The sequence below is a fragment of the Gouania willdenowi genome, chromosome 3, assembly GCF_900634775.1.
Source record: "Gouania willdenowi chromosome 3, fGouWil2.1, whole genome shotgun sequence".
In the NCBI taxonomy this organism is placed as follows: domain Eukaryota; kingdom Metazoa; phylum Chordata; class Actinopteri; order Blenniiformes; family Gobiesocidae; genus Gouania; species Gouania willdenowi.
Genome location: NC_041046.1, coordinates 3,482,312 through 3,503,480, shown reverse-complemented (window position 1 = coordinate 3,503,480; position 21,169 = coordinate 3,482,312). Strand labels below are relative to the sequence as shown.

General features: G+C 38.3%; 1 protein-coding gene across 4 annotated transcripts in view; it reads right to left on the bottom strand.

Moving 5' to 3' along the window:
• LOC114454635 (gastrula zinc finger protein XlCGF26.1-like) overlaps nucleotides 1–20,570 on the bottom strand; it is a 33,887-nt gene extending 13,317 nt beyond the window's left edge. For 2 of the 4 annotated variants that reach the window (XM_028435214.1, XM_028435225.1), the window contains exon 1: nucleotides 14,656–16,700. In XM_028435214.1, the coding sequence (XP_028291015.1) occupies nucleotides 14,656–15,390 (735 nt within the window). In that variant the 5' untranslated portion in view covers nucleotides 15,391–16,700. Of the gene's footprint in view, nucleotides 1–13,266; nucleotides 16,701–20,516 lie in introns of those variants that run through there. The other 2 variants (XM_028435205.1, XM_028435233.1) reach the window with 2 other exon arrangements.
• Between the last annotated feature and the right edge of the window lie 599 nt (nucleotides 20,571–21,169).

The following is a 21,169-nucleotide window of genomic DNA, read 5'->3' as shown; positions in this document are numbered from 1 at the left end:
CATTTGAGTATTGTTAATGTATCATCTAGATACTGTTATTCTCAGTGGTGAATAATTAAGAGTTATATTAATAAACCTGATTTTTATTTTAATAAACCTAGTTGTATTCTTTTCTGTACTCATGTATTACATGTTTTTCAGCCTATTTGGAAATCGATCAGAGAATCGATAAAAAAAACGGTTCGATAAGCACAAATCAATAAAGCATCGGAATCGCACCACTAGTAGTTGTGGCTAAACTGCTAATGCTACGTGTGCTAGCAGCAGTGGCAGACTGTGCAGACTAAGCTAGCGTTTTCATGCTTTCCGTATAATCACCTGGGTGATACTTCTTCAAATGATTAAATAAATACGTTGTTTTTGACGGCACTGACTGCCGACATACCTTGCACATCGACTTAATTTGCTCCACGTCACTTTGGAGATACCAAACCACCGCCACACAACTGATGTTGAGTAACTTTTTCGCAATAATAGCCTCATCTTCAGAGGATAACTCCAAGTCATGGCTGACATCTGTTTATCTCCTCGCTCGTTCTGTTTACATCTCCGGCAACTTATAGGCAGAAGTATAGCAGGAAAAGGTCGACTCTGATTGGCTGTTTTAACACACATGGCCGCCTTCTTCCTCTTTATGAAGTACTATTATAGTTTGTGTCTTACAACCACACACATTTCCACCATGTGTGATCGAGTAAATATGCTCGCAGCTGATCACCGTAATCGACCTGAAAGTTTCTTGCGATCATGAATCACGATCATATAATCTCCCAGGCCTTGCAGTGGTTATCAGTACGTAATAAGGGTCCATTACCCAGCAGTCTATCAGTACGCAGCGCCCCTCATTGGCCAGTTTAGGTCACTCGATAGATGCACCACTTGACTTAAAGTTCCGTCACTTTTATTTTAGCTCATATTTATTTTTAGCTACCCCGCTAACCATTTTATATTAGCCCTAACCAGAATTTTAACCCAAACCCAGGAAATACCCTAAAATTTTGTCAGATATGTATTTTTAAAGGTGGAATTTGCTGTGTTAAATATGTTAAAGTGAAAAAGCATATAAAAAAATGTGGGTTCCAACCCACGACAGCAGAAGGAAGAATCCTTGAGTCAGGAGCCTTAGACCATTCTGACACGGTGAAAACACAGGCACAGCCTTACACTGAGGCACCGTCATCTTTCTTATGGTTTATTGATACGCATTACATACTCAAAGAAGTATCAACAAGTAAAATGTATCTGAAGAAGGTTTGTCTCCATATTTATCATAATCCTGTGTGATATGGGTGGGAGGGACTAAAAGGGGTGGGGTTAACTGATGTAGGCTGTACAGTAGGATAGTGCCATAGGCATGGGTGTGTGGAAATGTGGGTGGAGCTTATTGGTGATGTTAATGTACCATCTGTTATTGAGTCAATGTCATGTTTTTAGATCAATAACCTTTTAGTTTTACTAATTCTTACTGGATATTCAGTCATGTGACCTATTGTTGGATGACTTTATTCTAACACTTACTTTCTATGACTCGTTTAGACTGACTGGGCCTGGCCTTCTTTTAATTGGTCTAATTATGCATTGTCATGTTTTCATGTACAAACCTTCAATAAATATGATCAAAGTCATTTAATCTGATCATTTGTAATGTGATAAACAGATCCATCCATCCATCCATTTTCAAACCCACTTGCTCCTGTTTTACAGGGTCGCGGGGGTACTCATTGGGCGCTGGGCGGGGGTACACCCTGGACAGGGCACCAGTCCATCGCAGGGCGTGATGAACATATATAATCTTTAAATTGTTAACTAATATACATCTTTTTTTAAAATAGTGTTCCTAAACAAAGGCGTTTGGATGAGTTTGTCATGAGGAGAGGTTCATTAACCCCCCAAAAGGCTAAAGTACTAACAGAGAACATCCTGAATATGATAGTCATTGATATGAGATCAATATCTATGGTTGAGGATGAAACAGACCTTCCATCCAGACTTTAAAGTTCAAACCACCAGAACCTGAAACGCACGTTAACAACATATTTTGTTACTTTTTTACAACGTGTTTCTCTTTTGAGTAGTTGTTCAAGACCACATGCTCTTTCTATTGTTTCATTTATTGATTTTTTTTATTGTGATCACAATTTTTCATATTGAAAATACAACTATTATAAATGCATTATTTTGTCCTGTCATTGTTTTATTTCCTGTGTGTAAAACATGCTCAGAATACAACAGGGTCACTTTCACAGGTGGGTTAAAATATATATATCAATATATCAAAAACATATGCTTCAAAACAAAAACAATAATCGTGATTAGACTTATCAAAAACATATTGATGATTAGTCGACTACAAACAATAGTTGCAGCTCTAAACCTGACGGATACTGGCTGTACATACTGTAAATGTACAACAAAACCAACTTAATCAAACACTTCCACAGAAACTATTTTAATAGTCGACTCGTCATTGATTATTGAAAAGATAATTAAACTAATCAGATGACAAACGATCATTTGCTCTATGTTGATACAATCTCTGGCTTGAGGCAAATTACGACAAATAAAAAAATAAAACAATTCCCAACTAAAGGTGTAAACAGGTTCCTTACAGACACAAATTAAATTGAATATATCATCACTAGAATCTGCTTCAGTTAAAATATTTACACATTAAAAATAGAGCTCCAATATCTGCTGACTCATCATGGGCTGATATTTTTGTGCATAAGGGTCACTGCATTAGTTTTACTGTATGCACTTACTTTATTTCCTCATTTACAATAAAATACATTTCTGAAAAATAAATAAAAAGTACATGAAAAGCAAAACTAACTCCAATAGTGTTTTTATTTCTGCTGAATCTAGTTTATTTTATATCTGACAATGAGTTACATAAAGTTATGGTTGATAAATATCTCTCTGATTTCCTATAATTAAACCAAATCAGACTTGATGATTTAATCATTAATATACTGAGTATTACTAATGGGATATTCTGGTGTAATAATCACAATATTTACATTACTGTCTAATGGGACCAGCTTTGTCTGTGAACACGTAAAATATAATAAAAAATATTGTGTTGGGACGAAAGAATAGTGACAATAGTTTTATGCCAGAATTTATTTCACACGACATGTGACATGTTTAGTTTTTATCCTTTCATAAAAGTGTTAAATCTGACCATTATTATCATTATTATTAAAAATATTATTATTTTTACTCGTCACTTCCTTTCCCTGAGGCTAACCCTATGAAAAATAGAAAAAACTGACGGTTGTTTTTTTTTTAAATTCATTTCAAACCAGAAACAGGAAAATAGAAAAACCAGTATTTCAAAATAACAATGCCAACCTATTATATTGTTTTGCTTGTTTGTCTTTTTTAAAAAGTGCAGTTGACTTTATATCTATAAACGACAGAACACATTTCTTTTAAATTAAAAACAAAACAGGACATGTCTGGGTAAAACTGAACGTATGGTCAACATACATCATTATTATTTGGTCATGAACGGGAAAAGTGAAAAAATGAAAATGCAGTGTTATAGTTTAGTCACAGCTTTACAAAGTTCTATTACTTGTGAATATATGGGATTTTGGTGTTGTTTATCATATCTGCATTGAAAAAACCACCTTGGGATGAAATATTAATTACAAAATATTGTTTAAAAAAACATCAAAAGAATATTGACTCACTGGAACACATCTGTAACCTTTGTACACCCAGAAACACAATATAATATTACTGTAAATTAGGGCTGTCAAAATTGACGTGTTATTAACACGTTAATGCAAATTCCTTTTAGCACCACTATTTTTTTTAATGCGTAATTAACGTTGGCCAACTTGCAGGAGATTAATTTAGTTTGGACCTGTTCCCCACGCTCCGTGACAATATGATGGAGGCGACCACCGATAAAGAAGAACATGGGCTGCCCCAGTGCGTGGTTGGAAATTCAGGGAGCAACATGTTTATGGATAAAGGTAGAGCAGGGCGGAGCTATGGACACGGAAAAAGGGCTTTTAGATGAAAAGTTCAGCTTCAAAGTCCTGCCAGATGGTTCACGCAACAAAACAAAAGTCATATGCGTGAATTGTCAGTGTGAGTTGGTATATCATAGAAGTACGTCAAGTCTAAAATATCACCTAAGCATACAGCCAATGCTGTGGCCCCGCCTCCTCCACGCCAAAGGCGGACCACGTGGGATTGTTTCCAGAGAGACTGGACATCAAACTTTAACAGCAATCACTAAATGTGTGGCTCCATCTACAGGTCCATTAGCTTTGTGGAGGATGAAATAACTACACGTACACTGACTATGCTGAACACTATGATGTAACACCTTATGTTGAACCTACTTTGTAGTAAGGGATGAGTTTGTGTTTTATGTTTTATTCTATTCATGTGAGGTGGTTTGGCACAATCATATTGTGTGATATTAGCTTTGAGGTGGAACGTTTAGATGATGAATTGAAAATGTCTCTGTTGTGATGCAGAATGATCAGTTATTTATTTTAAGCTCTTTGAAAACTGGATGTTTATTAATTATTTTCAAATGTTGAGTTAAACACTACATTGTCCATTTTGAATTGAATTGTGCCCATTTGAGGTTTCCTGTTGGGCTGAGACGGGTAGAGACCACTGAGCTCACCAGGCATCATGACGGAGTACATGTGGGGCGTCAAACGGAGAGCGTACACGTGCAGCACATACGAGGAGGACCTCATCAGAATCATCATGGAGGGACCAGAACTGATGGACTATGATACCAGGACAGATGTTCAGCTGTGGTTCTCCCAGAGCAGGGGTCTGCAACCTGTGGTTCTGGGGCCTAATGTCGCCCTTTGACTCTTATACAATGGCTCCCTATAGCTTTAAAAAAAAAAAACATCTCCTCCTACAACATCTACAGACCATCAACTTTCCTCCACCTGTGACTAACCTTAAGTTTTAAATCCCTGGTAAGAAACTAAACCAACAAAAACACTATTTCTGGAAGAAAATACAGATTTTAATTGTGTGGGAACAGATTCATTTAACCACCAATGTACAGGTTAAATATGTATGTTTTATGTGTGGCAAGAAATGAGTAATTAGCATGTGTTGATCACATGATCATGTTTTATTATATTCATGTTACTTTTTATAGACTTTCATATACATTAACTATAAAAATCTACTTTATAAACATTATATTCATATAAACTAAGATGTGTAAGAATTTGAAGATGAAGATACTGTTTTATTTATTGATGTTATTTATTTTATTTTAAACTGTTTTTAAGTTTCCATTTACATGATCAATATAAATCACATCAAAGTAAATCAAGCATCATTCTTAGGGATGCACCGAATGTTCGGTGGCCAAATAATGCAAAAAAAGCAACATTCAGCCTTTGGTTTGGTGAGTTAAAATCAAGGCCGAATAATAGCGTGTGAAGCATTTTGAGACGGAAAAGTGTGTGCGCGTTGCTGCAGGAGCACAGCAGCAGTCCTTTCCTCACACAAACACAGCCAGACTCTTTCCTTAACGCTCTCCGTCGTCTGTCACCACGTAAACCCTCCAATTCCAGTCTGTTGTTAGCGCTGTGAGCTATGAATACATAAACATCTCCATCGTTTCCTCGTTACACTACACCGGGTCTCACTGCATAGACTGGTGTAGCATTAGCATGGAGTGCTAACAGCTGATGTGTGTAAACAATGGGTTTGTGGCTCCAAGCAGTGACTCTCAACACCATCAGCAGCAGAAAAAGTAGTGCAGTTTGTATTTACATATATGGTAATAAAGTATAATATATATTCTATAATAAACAGCAGTGTTTGTTTTAGCTGTTAGATAGTTGGAGAGGGAGGAGCTAACATTCTAGGAGGCGTGTTAGGTGACGTCACCTGCCAACGTGGGTAAAATCCAACTGTCCTGTTTAAAGCTGACTTTATATAAAATATGTAATAACAAGAGAGGAAACATAACTTTTTACACTTTGTTCCTCTGAATGAGGCTAAATGATGTTTATCACTGTAGATAAACCATTAGAAAGTCATTTATTATCATACCTCACCTTTAATGTACTTTAGATTTTTTAATCATGTTTTGTTTTATTTAAAGAGTTAATATAAATGATAAACTTTGTTGTCATAATGTCATAATATTCAATAAACATTTACTTTCTTTAAAAAACATGTCTAAAAATGTATTCTAGGTTATTTATGCACTATTTAAAAAAAAAAAAAATAGTGAAAAACTTAACTGTATTCAGCCACAAATTTTTATTTCGGTGCATCCCTAGTAAATTTAATTTTGTTTAATGGTTCTTTTAAATTTTTAAACTAATTCATGTCATCATTTAATTTATTTCATCCGTTCTGGATCTATTAAAGTCTTTTCATTAGTTGCTACTTTATTCATCCTGAGCTTATATGTTTTTTAATTACAGTAGATTTATACATCTTTTTGAAAGCTGTGACTGTTCTGAACTGTTTTATTTGATCTTTCCAGTCATTCCACAGATTAACACCTCTTACAGAAATACATCCACTTTTTTTTTATTTGTTCTAGATTTTACTATTAAAAAAATAGTGAACAACTTAACCTCTTGACACCCTACTATAAATATTATGTCTGCTATTTCAAACTGTATATTACAATGGTTTGCATATTTGCACACACTTAGCTATAAGACTTTTTTTTTTTTACCTGAAATTGATCAGAAATGATCTGATTTTCTACCATTTGTAATTCTTCTGCATTTACTTCATCCAGGGCGTAAATGGCTCTTTAATCGTTACGAGGAGGTTTATGTAGTTGACGTAGAGCTTTTATTCTCTATTACAAATCCACCAGGAAGCTGCAGTGTTTGCAACTGTTGTCACCGGTATAGATATAGAATCAACTGCGCTTTTAAAAAAACGACAAACAAACAAAACAATATAATAGGTTGGCATTGTTATTTTGATTTTAAAACCAATCCAATCAATTTATTTTTTTTTGTATTTGGTTTTTCCGTTTTTCTGTTTCTGGTTTTAAAATAGTAAAACAAAACAAAAAACAATCATTTTTTTCTATTTTTTATTTTGGTTTTGAAACGAAATAACCAAAGAACGAAGGGTACACAGATTTTTCAGTGCGGTCAAACCAGCCGTGGTTCGCGTTTGTCTGGTCAAATCAGCCGCACGTTGTTTTCTTGTGTGCGAATATACTGACACTTACGGTAATCACAATGAGACCGCCCTGCAGAGCTGCATTTAAGAATATTTCACCCAAATTTGAATTAAAATAATAAACTTTTTTCCCATAAGTAGTTCATGATTCATATTTTGAGTAACTTGAGTAACTAAGAGCCCACCAAGTTTTTGTTTAAAAAAAAAAAAAAAAAAAAGTTAAAATGTTAAAAGATGAGAGGATTTTTCAAATTATGATTATGTGTTATTATAAAACATTTATTAACTATATTTAAATGTAGAGTCTTATGAAAGGCACAATCTTGAACGATGGTTTTAACAAACACAAAAAAAATACATTTTAAATAAATTGTTTTCACTTAACTTAAATTCTAGTGAAAATAAAATAATAAATTAACAAATAAAAAGGGTAAAATCAGGAAACTCAGAACCTTTAGTGATTGACAGCCTACAACATGAAAAATGTGAAAGCTATTAGTTATTTCATAATAGATTCCATTTTAGTCAGTGTACTGTATATACATCAGATATTTGTTTCACCAGCAGAGGGAGATGGTAACCCAGTGGTCGTTTGACATGCAGCTATTCTAGCAGTGAAGAAGAGATGCTATGCTAGCAGACAGAGCTAATAGAAAAACATGACTTTTACAGATATTCAAGTATTACAGATATTCTTTTGGTGCTAAAGGGGTAAGAAATCATTTATGAACATGTTTAAGAGTAGAAGACGATTCCAGTTTTGATGTGCACAATGCACAGCAGTACCAGTAACATCAGAGCTGCCAAGTTTCAGAAAATGACAAGAGTTAGAAAAAAGTGTCCTTTTTTAACATGGCTTTGGTCTGTTTTACGTTGATTTAAACCTTCAGACTGATGTCATCACCTCCATGCCAGCGCCTCTCCCTTCACTGTGGCCTCCTAATGCTAGTTTTAATTACAGACATGCAACACCAATGACATAAAAAAGGTGACAACAAAATCCATTGTCTAGGGGGATCCTCCCCCAAATCATTTTTTTGTTTTTAACACAAATTAAGCAATCTGGAGCACTCTATATAGTACAATAAGGCAAAATACAATATTTTCTTCAAGCCTAAAAACATTTATTTACTTAAGTTGTGGTTTGTGAAAAATTACTATATATATATATATATATATACATATATATATATATAGTAAATATCACCACATTAGTCTGGCAAGAATATGAACAGAGGCCAAAGTGGTAGCAAAATGTATGTTTTTTTATTTATCTTCAACAATTGTAAAAAAAAATATTTTTATTTCATGATATGGTTTAAAAGCTTTACATACAAAAATATAATTAACTTTCAATACCAACAAAATTTTACCAAACAAGGTGAAGTTTATAAAATGAAAATATTAACAAACGTAAGGTTAGTAACTCAACCAAAAACAAACCAAACGTTAGACAAAGATTAACAAAATCAAACTAATCAACTAAACCTCACTTCATTCAGTTAAAGTGCATGGTGCTACGTTTAGTAAACATGATTTGAGAGCTTATCTGAACAGCAGTGGCCAACTGCATAAAAAAACATAACAATTAGCCTCCTGAACATCTACACTTAATAAAGAATAAATAAGACAAAAGCTACCTTCCACACTTGGAAACCTTGTTACCACAGGGGCTCAGGGCGCCTCACAAGAGCAGCATTTCCCCCTTAATGCAAACTCCACCCAGGGACAGCGCAACAATAAGTTATTGAGTACATTAATACCAAAAAGCTTGAAGAGACTAGTACTCACATTTAGCACCTAACAGTAGAGCCTAGGAGCCCCGAACACGCAGACGCTACGTGTGCGTGCACACCTGTTTATAATCCTTCTAATCAGAGGGTGTGGTTAAGAAAGCTTCAGGTATATATATGACGGTGGGAAACTACCGCCTGGTTACATCTACCCCCCTTAATGAATCGGTGGCCAACCGATTAATAAAACGACCTATGACCATGGGCAAAATATGACCGTCGTTAGGCTGCTAGCACCTTGGGTCCGAGAGGCAGCAACCCCATTTTCTTCACTCTGCTGGCAGATGTTCTTTGCAATTTAATTGGGAACCCGGGTGCCAGGTAGGTAGCGCTCCAACTCAATCCCCTCGCCGCCAGCAGGATTACATTGCCTGGAGAGGGCGTCCGCATTCTGGTTAATTCGTCCTGGTCGATACCTCACACTATAGTCGAATGCAGACAACTTGGCGACCCAGCGCTGCTCCGTTGCTCCAAGCTTGGCAGTGTCCAGGTGGCTCAGCGGATTGTTGTCCATCCATACAACACAGCGGTGGCCCACAGGTAATCCTTGAATTTGTCGGCCATGGCCCACTTCATGGCTGCCATCTCCAGCTTCACGGAGCTATAGTTTCTCTGTGCAGGGTGCAGGCTGCGACTGCCATAGGCCACGGATCTCACTTTTCCTCCTTGCTCCTGTGATAGCACAGCTCCCAATCCACAGTGGCTGGCATCTACTTCAAGGATAAATGGCAGAGAGAATTCAGCAAAAGCTAAGGTGGGCGCACTTACAAGGCGGGACTTCAGCTCCTTGAAGCTCTCCTCACACTCCTCCGACCATGCGTCACCCAGGTGAGTTCCTCTTCCCCACCGGTTGTTGGGACCAGATAGTTCTGCAACTAGCTGATGAAGGGGGGCGGCCAGCTTGGAAAATTCTTCCACGAACCTTCCGTAATAGCTGGCAAAGCCAATGAAGGACTGCAGCTCAGGGACAGTTTTAGGAAGGGGCCAGTTGGACACGGCAGAAATCTTCCCAGGATTAGTTGACACTCCTTCTTCTGAAATGCGATGTCCCAAGTATTGCACCTCCTGATTAAAAAAAATCACATTTCTCCAACTTCACTTTGAGTCCTTCTTGCTGCAGAAGGCTAAACACAACCTCCAGCTGCTTTAAATGTTCATCAACAGTGGAAGAGAAAACGACATCATCTAAGTTGAGTAGCAGTGACTGGCCATGCTGTGCGCCAAACATTCGCTCCACAAGCCTCTGGAAACTCCCCGGCGCATTACATAACCCAAAGGGCATTCGGTTAAATTCAAATAACCCAAATGAGGTACAGAAAGCAGTGTTTTGTGTGTCTCCCTCTGCCATTGGCACCTGATTATAGCCAGAGGCTAAGTCCATGATGGTAAACCACTGAGCTCCACACAACGAGTCCAGGGACTCCTCAATTCGGGGCAGCGGAAACGCGTCCTTTTTGGTTTTCTTATTGAGTTGTCGATAGTCCACACAGAGGCGCAGACTGCCATCGTTTTTGCGTATGATGACAATGGGGGAGGAGTAGGGGCTACTGCTCTACCAGATTACCTGAGCATCTAACAGTTGGTTTATGTGGGCCTTAACCGACTCGTACTCTGTTGGAGGAATACGTCTATAATGCAAACGCACGGGTACATTGTCCAAAAGAAGGATATCGTGAGAAATAAGCCTAGTACAACCTAAGTCACCTTCAAACGCGAAAAACACTGACCCGTAATTAACTAGCAGTGCTCTGACTTTTAGCTGCTTAGCTTCAGTCAACATGGAAAGATTCAGCCCCAATATTTTATCCCGCACCAAACCCTCCTTTGCCTTGTGAAACCGAATGGTAGCAACAATGGATTCACGTTCTCCGGGAACTTCATTTAATCTCGAGGGTAGGCTAACAACCTTGACAGAGAACACAAGGGCCAAGGGACAGCGAGACTTTAAAGTTACAGTGGACATACCAACATTGGTCACAGGTACAAAAACAGTCTCTCTAACAACACTAACCAAAGTGGGCGACGCAAACAGCCCAGGTGGCAGACTAAACCCATTCCCCAGGGGCTCAGCAAGGGTAGCTCCAGTACACCCAACTGCGGCGGAGCAAGTGGCAGCAACAAATTTTGTGGTTCCTGCAGGGATAACAACAGGCCTCCGACCTCAAACTTTTGCCAAACCATTTCTAGTTGAGAGATCCTGCGCCGCAACCTGTTAGCACAACTGAAGAGTAGGTAACCAGGGTATGGAGACTCCTAAGGTAAGGTCAAACAAATCAAGGCTGTACTGGTGATAAAGCTGCTTGTAATATGCTTTTATGACATTCATGCCAATAATACCGGCACGGAAGTGGTGCTAATCCTGTCCTGGGGGTCTTTTACTACCAAGATTCCTCTTCTAGTGATCACTCTCCCATCCACTTCTACATCAGGCTCAAGATAACATAGGTAGGGGATCGCTAACCCATTAGCAGCCCTCAATTCAAGCCAATTACATGACTGTAACTTTTGCCTGAAGAAGGACTCTGAAATAGTTGAGACCATTGACCCAGTATCTAGGATACACTGAACAAGAACCCTAGCCAATTTGACTGTTATCTGTGGATGAGCCTAGCCCACCCCCTCCTAATGTCTGGCTCCTGACAGTAGGGGATGCTAGTTTTCCATCTGCTGAAGACTAGTGGGGGCAACAGCCTGGGGGGAATGATCAGGATTGGGCCTGGAACAAAAACAGACATTACAGTGCCGAGCGATATGGCCAGACTGCTGACAGTGATGACAGGTAACACTATTGGGACCCGAAGACCTCGGTGGAGGTGACTGCATAGCAGTAAGGGCCTGGGTAATCTGTGTTAATTGCTCCTGTTGTTTCTGAACTAAGGCAGTTAGAGCTGCTAGTTGGGAAGCAGTATCGGTATGAGTCGGGCTCTGTGGTGGTATTTTCGCGCTTTGAATAGCACACAAAGAAGACACAGAATGGAAATTTGCTCTATTCTCAACAACCCCTCCCTCACGCTCCCACTTAATAGCTTCTGACCGGACATCAAGCAGCGTGCCGTTTGGATTTTCCCGCACTAAACGCTTGAGCTCTCTGCGTAAATTAGGGTTATTGACATTTTCAACAAACTGATCACGCAACAATGTTGGTGAATTTGTCATTCTATGGGGAGCATTGGCAACCACTTTTTCCATTAGACAAAACAATGCATGTGAAAATTATTGTAATGTAAGGTTTCTGACACCCATATAGCTTTTAAAATGTTAAAAACAGTCTCAGGGTTCTCACGTTCTTCAACAGTTCTGTACTTGATCTCATTCCACGCTTCACCCTCCAGATGATCAAAAATAAACCCAGGCTGATCTAGTCCAACATGCCTAACACACATGCTTGCACAAATTTCTTCAACCCACTCATCAATCCCAATACCTTGATTTCCTCAGAACATGGGGCACTTTCTTTCTCGAGGCAGGTAGATGATCCGGTCCATAGTGGCTGTGTTTTCTGCTCCTCTTTGACTAGGCATCCCGCTCCTGCTGTTTCTGGCCTCCAACTCGCGGACCCGGTCCTGGAGCTGCTGTAGTTCTTCCACCATTGATAGTGGGATGGACGTCAGCAGCCAAAGATCTTGGACCATGTCCCACGGCGCGCCAACTGAGCATCAATTCAGCTTTTTTTTTTTTTTTTAAATCAGGGGCTGGTGGTCCTGATTCCTGCTGAAGACCAACAGGAGGTGAGATAAGCCATCGCCAGTGCTCAACGGGGAAGCATCAACACTGCCACCGCCGCTGATTAATTAAGGAGACAAGGAGAGTCTAGTTTTATATAGAGACATTCATTCAATACAATAAATATATAAGACATTGGTTAAGTATCTCAGGCTAAGCTTTCTAGTTGTACTGAGGTTAGGATACAAAAACCAATACTTTGGATCCATGACATAGCAGCAGGCAACCCTCCCCCTCTAAAGGTGTCCCTTTATTTTCATCATTGTGGAGGAAATAAGGTCTTTAAAATAAAAGGTCCTTATTCTAGGAACCCGTCCTGTGACAACATACGTGTATTTTTTTAAATAAATAAAAAAAAAAAATGATGATGATTTTATGAGGTTACACAGATGAAGCTTTAATATTCAAAATAAAGGTAAAACAATTTATACAAAATGTTTAAGTCATACAGTAAAAATAAAAAAAAATCACAAAAAATCAATTGTAAATACAAACTGCACAACTTTAAAACTTCAGCATAAATCTTTTATTAATTTACTAAATATATGAAATTACAAAACTACACTTCAACTACCTCAACCCATATAGCTAAAAAAAAATAAAAATATATAAAGATAATACAGGATACAATATCAGCATTTCCCACAGCAAATAAATCATTATATACTTTCCACAGTATCACATTCAAAGGGATTGTTTTTCGTTTATCTTTTCATTTCCTTATCCAGGTCAGTGTTAGCAAACATCACATCCACTAGATTTCTCTCAGAAGTACATAATTATTGTTTGTCAAGGTGAGAATTTTGTTGAAAACATTTACAACAAACATGACATTTGAAAGTATTTTGTGTGTTGACACCTTGGTTTAGTTTTAAAAAATTCTGACAAACATTTTTTAGGGTTTCTTGCCTTTGTGCACTTTCACATGTGACAGCAGGGAAGCTTTTTGTGTAAAACATTTATTACAAACATCACATTTGAATGGTTTCTCTCCGGTGTGGATTCTCATGTGTAACTGCAGGTAAGACTTAACGCTAAAGTATTTATTACAAACATCACATTCAAATGGTTTCTCTCCTGTGTGGATTCTCCAGTGTGACTGCAGCGCAGCCTTTTGGCTAAAACATTTACTACAAACATCACATTCGAATGGTTTCTCTCCTGTGTGGATCCTCATGTGTGACCGCAGGGCAGCCTTTTGGATAAAACATTTACTACAAACATCACATTCGAATGGTTTATTTCCTGTGTGGATCCTCATGTGTGACTGCAAGGAAGCCTTTTGGGTAAAACATTTATTACAAACATCACATTTGAATGGTTTCTCTCCTGTGTGGATTCTCACGTGTGACTGTAGGTGATGATTTTTGTAAAAACATGTATGACAAACATCACATTTGAATGGTTTCTCTCCTGTGTGAATTCTCGTGTGTGACTGCAGGATATACTTTGAGGTAAAACATTTACTACAAATATCACATTTGAATGGTTTCTCTCCTGTATGGACTCTCACGTGTGACTGCAGGTGCTGATTTTTGTAAAAACATTTACTACAAATATCACATTTGAATGGTTTTGCTCCTGTGTGGATGCTCATGTGTAACTGCACGGAAAACTTTCGGGTAAAACATTTTCCACAAACATCACATTGAAAAGGTTTCTCTGCTGTGTGAATCCTCATGTGTGACTGCAGGTGATGCTTGTGGTGAAAACATTTACTACAAACATCACATTTGAATGGTTTCTCTCCTGTGTGGATTCTCATGTGTGCTTTCAGTGAAGCCTTTTGGTTAAAACATTTTCCACAAATATCACACAGAATGGGTTTCTGTACTGTGTGGTTTTTCAGTTTTGAAGCTGAACTGAGTGATGCTTTCTCACCACCCACACATTCAGATGTTATTTTTACCTGAACCTTCTTCTTTGAACAAATCTGTTGAAATGAACTAATGTGTGTTTTAGAAGCTTTACATACCATTTCAGCACTTTTACTTGAGTCACACATTTTTGCCTTTTTCCTGGTGAAGTCAAAGTCAGCTTCAGTTTCAGCTTCAGTTTCAGACTCTGACACAGGTTTCAGCCAACAATCAGAGTCTTCATCATCATCATCATCACTATTATGTTCAGTCTGAGACAAGTCTGTTTCTGTTCCATCAGGACCTTGTAGAACTAAACTGCTATGATCTGGGTTCTGGGCTGTTTCTGGTCCTTTGCTGTTCATTCCCACACTTTGTCTTGTCATTAATCCATTTAAAGTGCAGGTTGAAGGTTCCTCCTTCATGTTCATTTGTGTTTGTGGTCTCCAGTGGAGCTGGGAGGCCTGAGGCTTCTCCTCTTCATCTTCATCTTCACATTTAACAGGACAAGCAGCACTGTTTGTCTCCTGCTGCACACAAAGCTGCTTTTCCTCCTGACCTTCACTGAACGTCTCTGGTTCCTCCTTTATGTGGAGACGCTCTGGGAGCAGCTGCTCCACATTCTTCCTCTCACTGAAAACACAATCAGTGACTGACGGCTGCTGGAGCTGTAATCTGTGCAGATGAACTTTGGGCATGAAGGCAGCCAGCACTGGTTTTTCTGCTGGATCCGTATTTGGAACAGATTGGGAACCTAATTGTTTACTGGTGTAATGGTGGAGACTTTTGTCAGGAAGGATCATTTTCATTTCAGCATCCACTGGAACTTGTGGCACTTCCTGTTCAGTCTTCATGGCGTGTAACGGAGTGTTTGCTAGCTCTGTATAACGTTAGCCCTCTTTTTTAGGTGACAGTCTGTGATGCTGTGAGGCCACTATATAGAGCACAAAGCTTTGTTCTCTGCAGGGTTACCTGTGAGAGACAGTGGTGACGGTGCCTTCTACTGCTCTATTTCCTCTCCTTGTTCCTGCTATCTTTACTTTTCTTTCCAGTAGCGTCTCGGCGGTGCTAGCTCCTCTGCTAGTGTTACGGCCCCAAGCACTGGGACTGCTGTAGCAGTGAAGTGTGACGTCTGAAAAATGTAGTGTTTAGTGAGAACAATGAAGACTATGCTCTGTCTTTCTCATTCATATTCAATTCTTATTTTGTTCATAAACAATGTTATTACAGTACCATAAAAGTACATAAGTTAATCCAAAATACTATGCAGTGCCTGTAGGAAGTATGTGTTGCTATAGTAAAGTGGGAGGTTGTGTAGCTTTTTCATGGATGGTTTACATGGGAGCTTTAATTCAGAATAAAAGTTAAATCCACTTTAAACTTTTCTTGTAAACCCTTAAATCCTAATGCAAATTTAATTCACCAAAAAGTGAATCAAAGTATGATTCACTGGTGCCAAACATCAGTATTTATTTATTTATTTTTTATCCTATTACTCAAGTTAAGTATAGGGCCCTATAAAATCAAATGGACAGAATTGGCATGAAAAGCGTCTCTGTGAGAAGGAAGGAACGTTTTTATGGAAATACGTGTTTCTGGGGAGTGTTTATTAGGGGCACCCTCCTCCTCCTGTCCTGGCTGCGTTAAACAGCTCCTAAACCACCTGAAACCACATTTAAAATGCCAAAAAAACTACATAAATCATCAGTGACTCCTAAACACAGAGCCCACCAGTGCCTGCTTAACTTTAATGTGTCTCTGAAACTCTGTCCGTTTCTCATGTAGAGCAGCAGCTTCACCTGCTCAGTGTGTGTTAACATCTCATCAGAGCTACAGAAGATCTGTGGGAAAAGTTACATGTTGTTGTGGAAGAGACCATAGATACCAGGGTAATGTACTGACTGATATGTTTCATATACAGTGAAATGTTCCAGTTTTCATAAAGCACTGATATGTGTCCATGTTTACAGAGAAGTTGATAATATTAGCACTGAAATGACTATTTTCTGCATTCATTTTGTTTTTAATGATTTAAAGTTCATTTGCACAAACATTAACAATATTTTGGTGAAACATTATTTAGTATCAGTCTTCCTTTCAAGACTTAAACATAACACAAGGTCATGTGACTAGTTGTGGTCAGTGTGTGTTAATGTGCTGTACACACTGTGTTTTACTGTCATTCATGTGAAAATGATTAACAATGTTAAGTAATTCCTGTGAAATGAATTCAGTTCCGTAGATAAATTCTGAATTTCTTAAGTGACAGATATTGTGATGTATCGCGAATTAAATTTCTAGCGACATATCGATTATCGCTGTATCCTCGTATTGTGGGCACAAATATTGATATATCGTATCGTAGGGATGTAACAATTCACTCAACTCCCACTACGATTTGATTCACGATACTTATTTTACAAAATGGGACTGTAGACAAATGATGACTGAAAAATATTCCTTTATTTTTTTGGGGGGGGAAAACTAGAAAATACTGTACTATTTTCCTTTTATTTTTCATTGTCAAAAGAATCCCTTGATAAACTATTCAAAACAATAGAATTTAACTAAAAATAAATCTTGAATGAAATAAATAAAGGAATAATACAAATGAAGAAGCAGCCTATTAATTTAAATTCTGGTTCTATAGTAAACAATGCAAAACTACATAATAGTTCCTTTTCTTTTTAAAAGAGCAACTGAACATGTATTTGTGCCTTAACAATTGGACTTAAACAAAAAAAACAAAAAACACTGTAACAAACACTGTATTTAAGTCAGATATTTGTTTGGACCAGCAGAGGGCGCTGGTAACCCAGTGGTTGGTTGGCATGCAGATATTATTGCAGTGAAGAAGAGATGCTATGCTAGCAGACAGAGCTAATGGAAAAACATGACTTTTACAGATATTCACGTAATATTATAGATATTCTTTCGGTGCTAAAGGGGTAAGGAATCATTTATGAATATGTTTAAGAGTAGAAGGTGGCCAAAAAGAAAGTCCTGCGATTTAATTTTTAGAGCATCGATGTGAACCGCGATACCTATGAATTGATTTTTAACGGCCTCACGATTAATCGTTACATCCCCATCGTATCGTGAGGTACCTGGCAATACCCAGCCTTACACTCCAGCAGAGTGTTGCGCTCTGCCTGGCTGGGACGCTACGCGGTGTGAAGCACCATTCCTTGAGCACCCCTGTCTCAGCTCTGCTACCCTGACACAGAGCCTCTGCCACACCCACACCCACTAACCCGCCCAACTGTGCCATGTGGTCAAAGCTAGCAAAGGCTAAATCCAAGTGCCCGGGAGAAGTATGTATTCATATAGTGGGAGGAGCTTAAGTAGAGTTGTCAATTATGGCCAAAAGAGTATGTGTACATACTCTGTACTCTATAAAGGGTTATAAAGGGGTATATTTTCCATATGTTTTTTGGAGTCATTTTGTGTGTTTCTGGAGTTTTTTTAAAATATATTTTTGTGCATTGCTGTACTTTTTGTATAGTTTATTTTTTTATTTTATTTTACTCATTTAGTATATTTTTATTATAAACACCTATGTGTGGTGAGGGCGTGTTTTGAGATGTGTGTGTGTGACTCGGACTCTATCTCCTCCGTGGGTTCGCTCACACACAAGCAGCATCCACACGCATGTACATACCACATCACAGGTTGTTGAAATACGTGGGAAACAGCGCGTTAGTAAACAATTACACAGAGTTATACGGTTTAAACAATGAGAAACTTGTCTGCAAAAACTCACCAGTGGCTGATGGTTTCAAATGATTTATTCAGGGAGCTCCGTGTTTGAGACGCTGACAATAGCATGGTACAGGAGGAAGTGGAGTCTGTAACCTGTGATTTAATGGAAGTTTGGGATCACGGGAATAATTTTAAATAACCACGAAATATTAACTTAAATAACTTTTAGCACTGCAACACAGTGCCGCCATGACCCGGAACCAGAAGCACCCTCAATACCGTGCTCCAGAGGGAGCCGTAATCACAATCGCACACACACGCACACGCACACACACACACACTTTTTACTCTGTGGAATCGAGTCATTTGACTGCATTCTCGGGAACGTGGTACGCACTATTAGGTGCGGAGACGTTCCGTGGGCCCCGTCCAAACTTTTCATAATCGATAAATGAATTGATTATTTGACGAATCAGATTTTTTAAACACATTTTTAATTTCAGCCTCTTTATTTGTCCCATAGTAAATGTAGTGACAGGAAACCCTAAGGTAGATTCATTAGCACTGCAACATGTTTGTTGTTTGTGATCATTTCAGTTTTCACTTCCTTTAAAGTCTCCTAATTTTTTACCCCCATGAGCTTTATAAAATATCAAATGTAAAATATGTTGTGACCTGATTAAAGGTGAGGATCATTGTATTGAAGCTTCATCTTCAAATGTGAGTCGATGTAATAAGTTACTTTAAATATAATTAAAGCAGAACTTGTGCTTAGCGCTCGCCCTAAAGGTCCCTTTTAGTGATATCACTGTTGTAAACACTTCGCATCCACCTTTGCTCTCTCAAGACAGTAGCAACCGATCACTGAAAAATCCTACTGCAACAGTGACACTAAGGGTGCTTTCACACATAGTGTCCTGGTTATAAAGGGCGTGTCCTGCAGCTCCAGGTGGTCACACACAGCTTCTACTCCATGGTTGAATGGGTGAACAGACCAGTGTCAATCACTGTCTGATCACTAGCAGTGTGACTCTGAAGTGTTGTATGTTTGAAAACAGGTTTATGTTTTAAAATCTACAAAGGTTTGAACTTTGAGAGTGTTTAAACAAGAGAAATGTTAATTCCTGTCTGAGAAAAGTGTATAAAGTGTGTGCTGAGGGGTTTTACAGCCTTAAAACATGTATAAAAATTGTAAAAAATAATTGACTACTTCACGGATTTCGCCTATTGCTGGTTATTTTTAGAACGTAACCCCCATGATAAACAAACTCTGGAGCAGTCATGTGACAAATCAATCAACAGTTCTTGTTGAGAAAGATCATTGTTATTCTGGATACAGTGGAAGCTAGCAATTTAACGATTGATCGTAAGGCAGTTAAAAATCGATTCATAGGTATCACGGTTCGTATCAATTTTCTGAAAATTGAATTGCAGTACTTTCTTTAAGCAGCAGAGGGCGCTATATATTTATCCTTCTCTTGTCCAAATGCTGAGGCGGTGGGGGGAATCTGCTACTACTTTCTTTCTGGCCGCCTTCTACTCTTAAACATGTTCATGAATGATTCCTTACCCCTTCAGCACCGAAAGAACATCTGTAATATTACCTGAATATCTGTAAAAGTCACGTTTTTCTATTAGCTTTGTCTGCTAGCATAGGATCTCTTCTTCACTGCACCGAATAACTGCATCCCAACCGAACACTGGGTTACCAGCGCCCTCTGCTGGTCCAAACAAATATCTGACGTAAATACAGTGCAGACTGTTTTTTGTTAAGGCACAAAACACATTTTCAGTTGCACTTTTAAAAAGAAAAAGAACTATTATGTAGTTTTGTTTACTATAGAACCAGAATGTAAATGAATAGGCTTCTTCATTTGTATTATTCCTTTATTTATTTCATTCAAGATTTATTTTTAGTTAAATTGCATTGTTTTGAATAGTTTATCAAGGGATTCTTTTGACAATGAAAAACAAAAGGAAAACAATACAGTATTTTCTATTTTTTCCCCCCCCAAAAATAAAAGAATATTTTTCAATCATCTTTTGTCTACAGTCCCATTTTGTAAAATAACTCGTGAGAGAAGCGTATCGTGAATCGAATCATATCGGGAGTTGAGTGAATCGTTGCATCCCCAGTGGAAACAAACTATAAAAATAATTATATTATGAACCTGTTTATATTGTGGGGAACATATTATATACATAAATGTAATTGGAGTCTAAAGCCACAAAAAACACCACTTTAAAAAGAAAATAGACTAATATAAGACCTCTTTACAGTTATTTGACTCATTCTGCACTTCCGGTGATGACGCGCTGGTGACGACATAATTCAAGATGGCGGCGTCCCGGACTACAGCCGACACTATTTAATAAGAGATTTAAAAGACATGGATATAATGAAAAGAGTGGATGGACAGAGGTATAAACATACAGACTTTCACACAGACTTATTAAACACACACAGACCTCGGTAAACGAAACAGGCTTCACCAGACAGCAGGCACTAGGACCCAGAGGTGGAGTAAATGCATCCCTGTACTGCATTCACAGACTGTAATATCATCAGTTTATCATTTTACCTGTTGATAGAGCTACTGTCTTTACCAGGGAGATAATATTTATGGTAATTGTTTTACAGAGTTTTACTGGTGATCAGTTTCTATCTCTCTTCCGCTCCACTGTCCAAACTGAAACCGTAGCCACAGGCGCACAGAGAGAGAAAGAGAGAGAGAAAGAGAGAGAGAAAGAGAGAGAGCAAGCAGTCGCATTCTTATAAAAACACCACGTAAACGAACTGAGGAAGTCGTGGAAACAAACTAGTGCGTGCATTTAGGAATCAAAAAAAAGAATTGAAATGCAAACATCTTCGTAACGTTTCTGGAACCGGACGTTAGGAACCGGTTCTTGGTGCCCAACATCGTCTACATG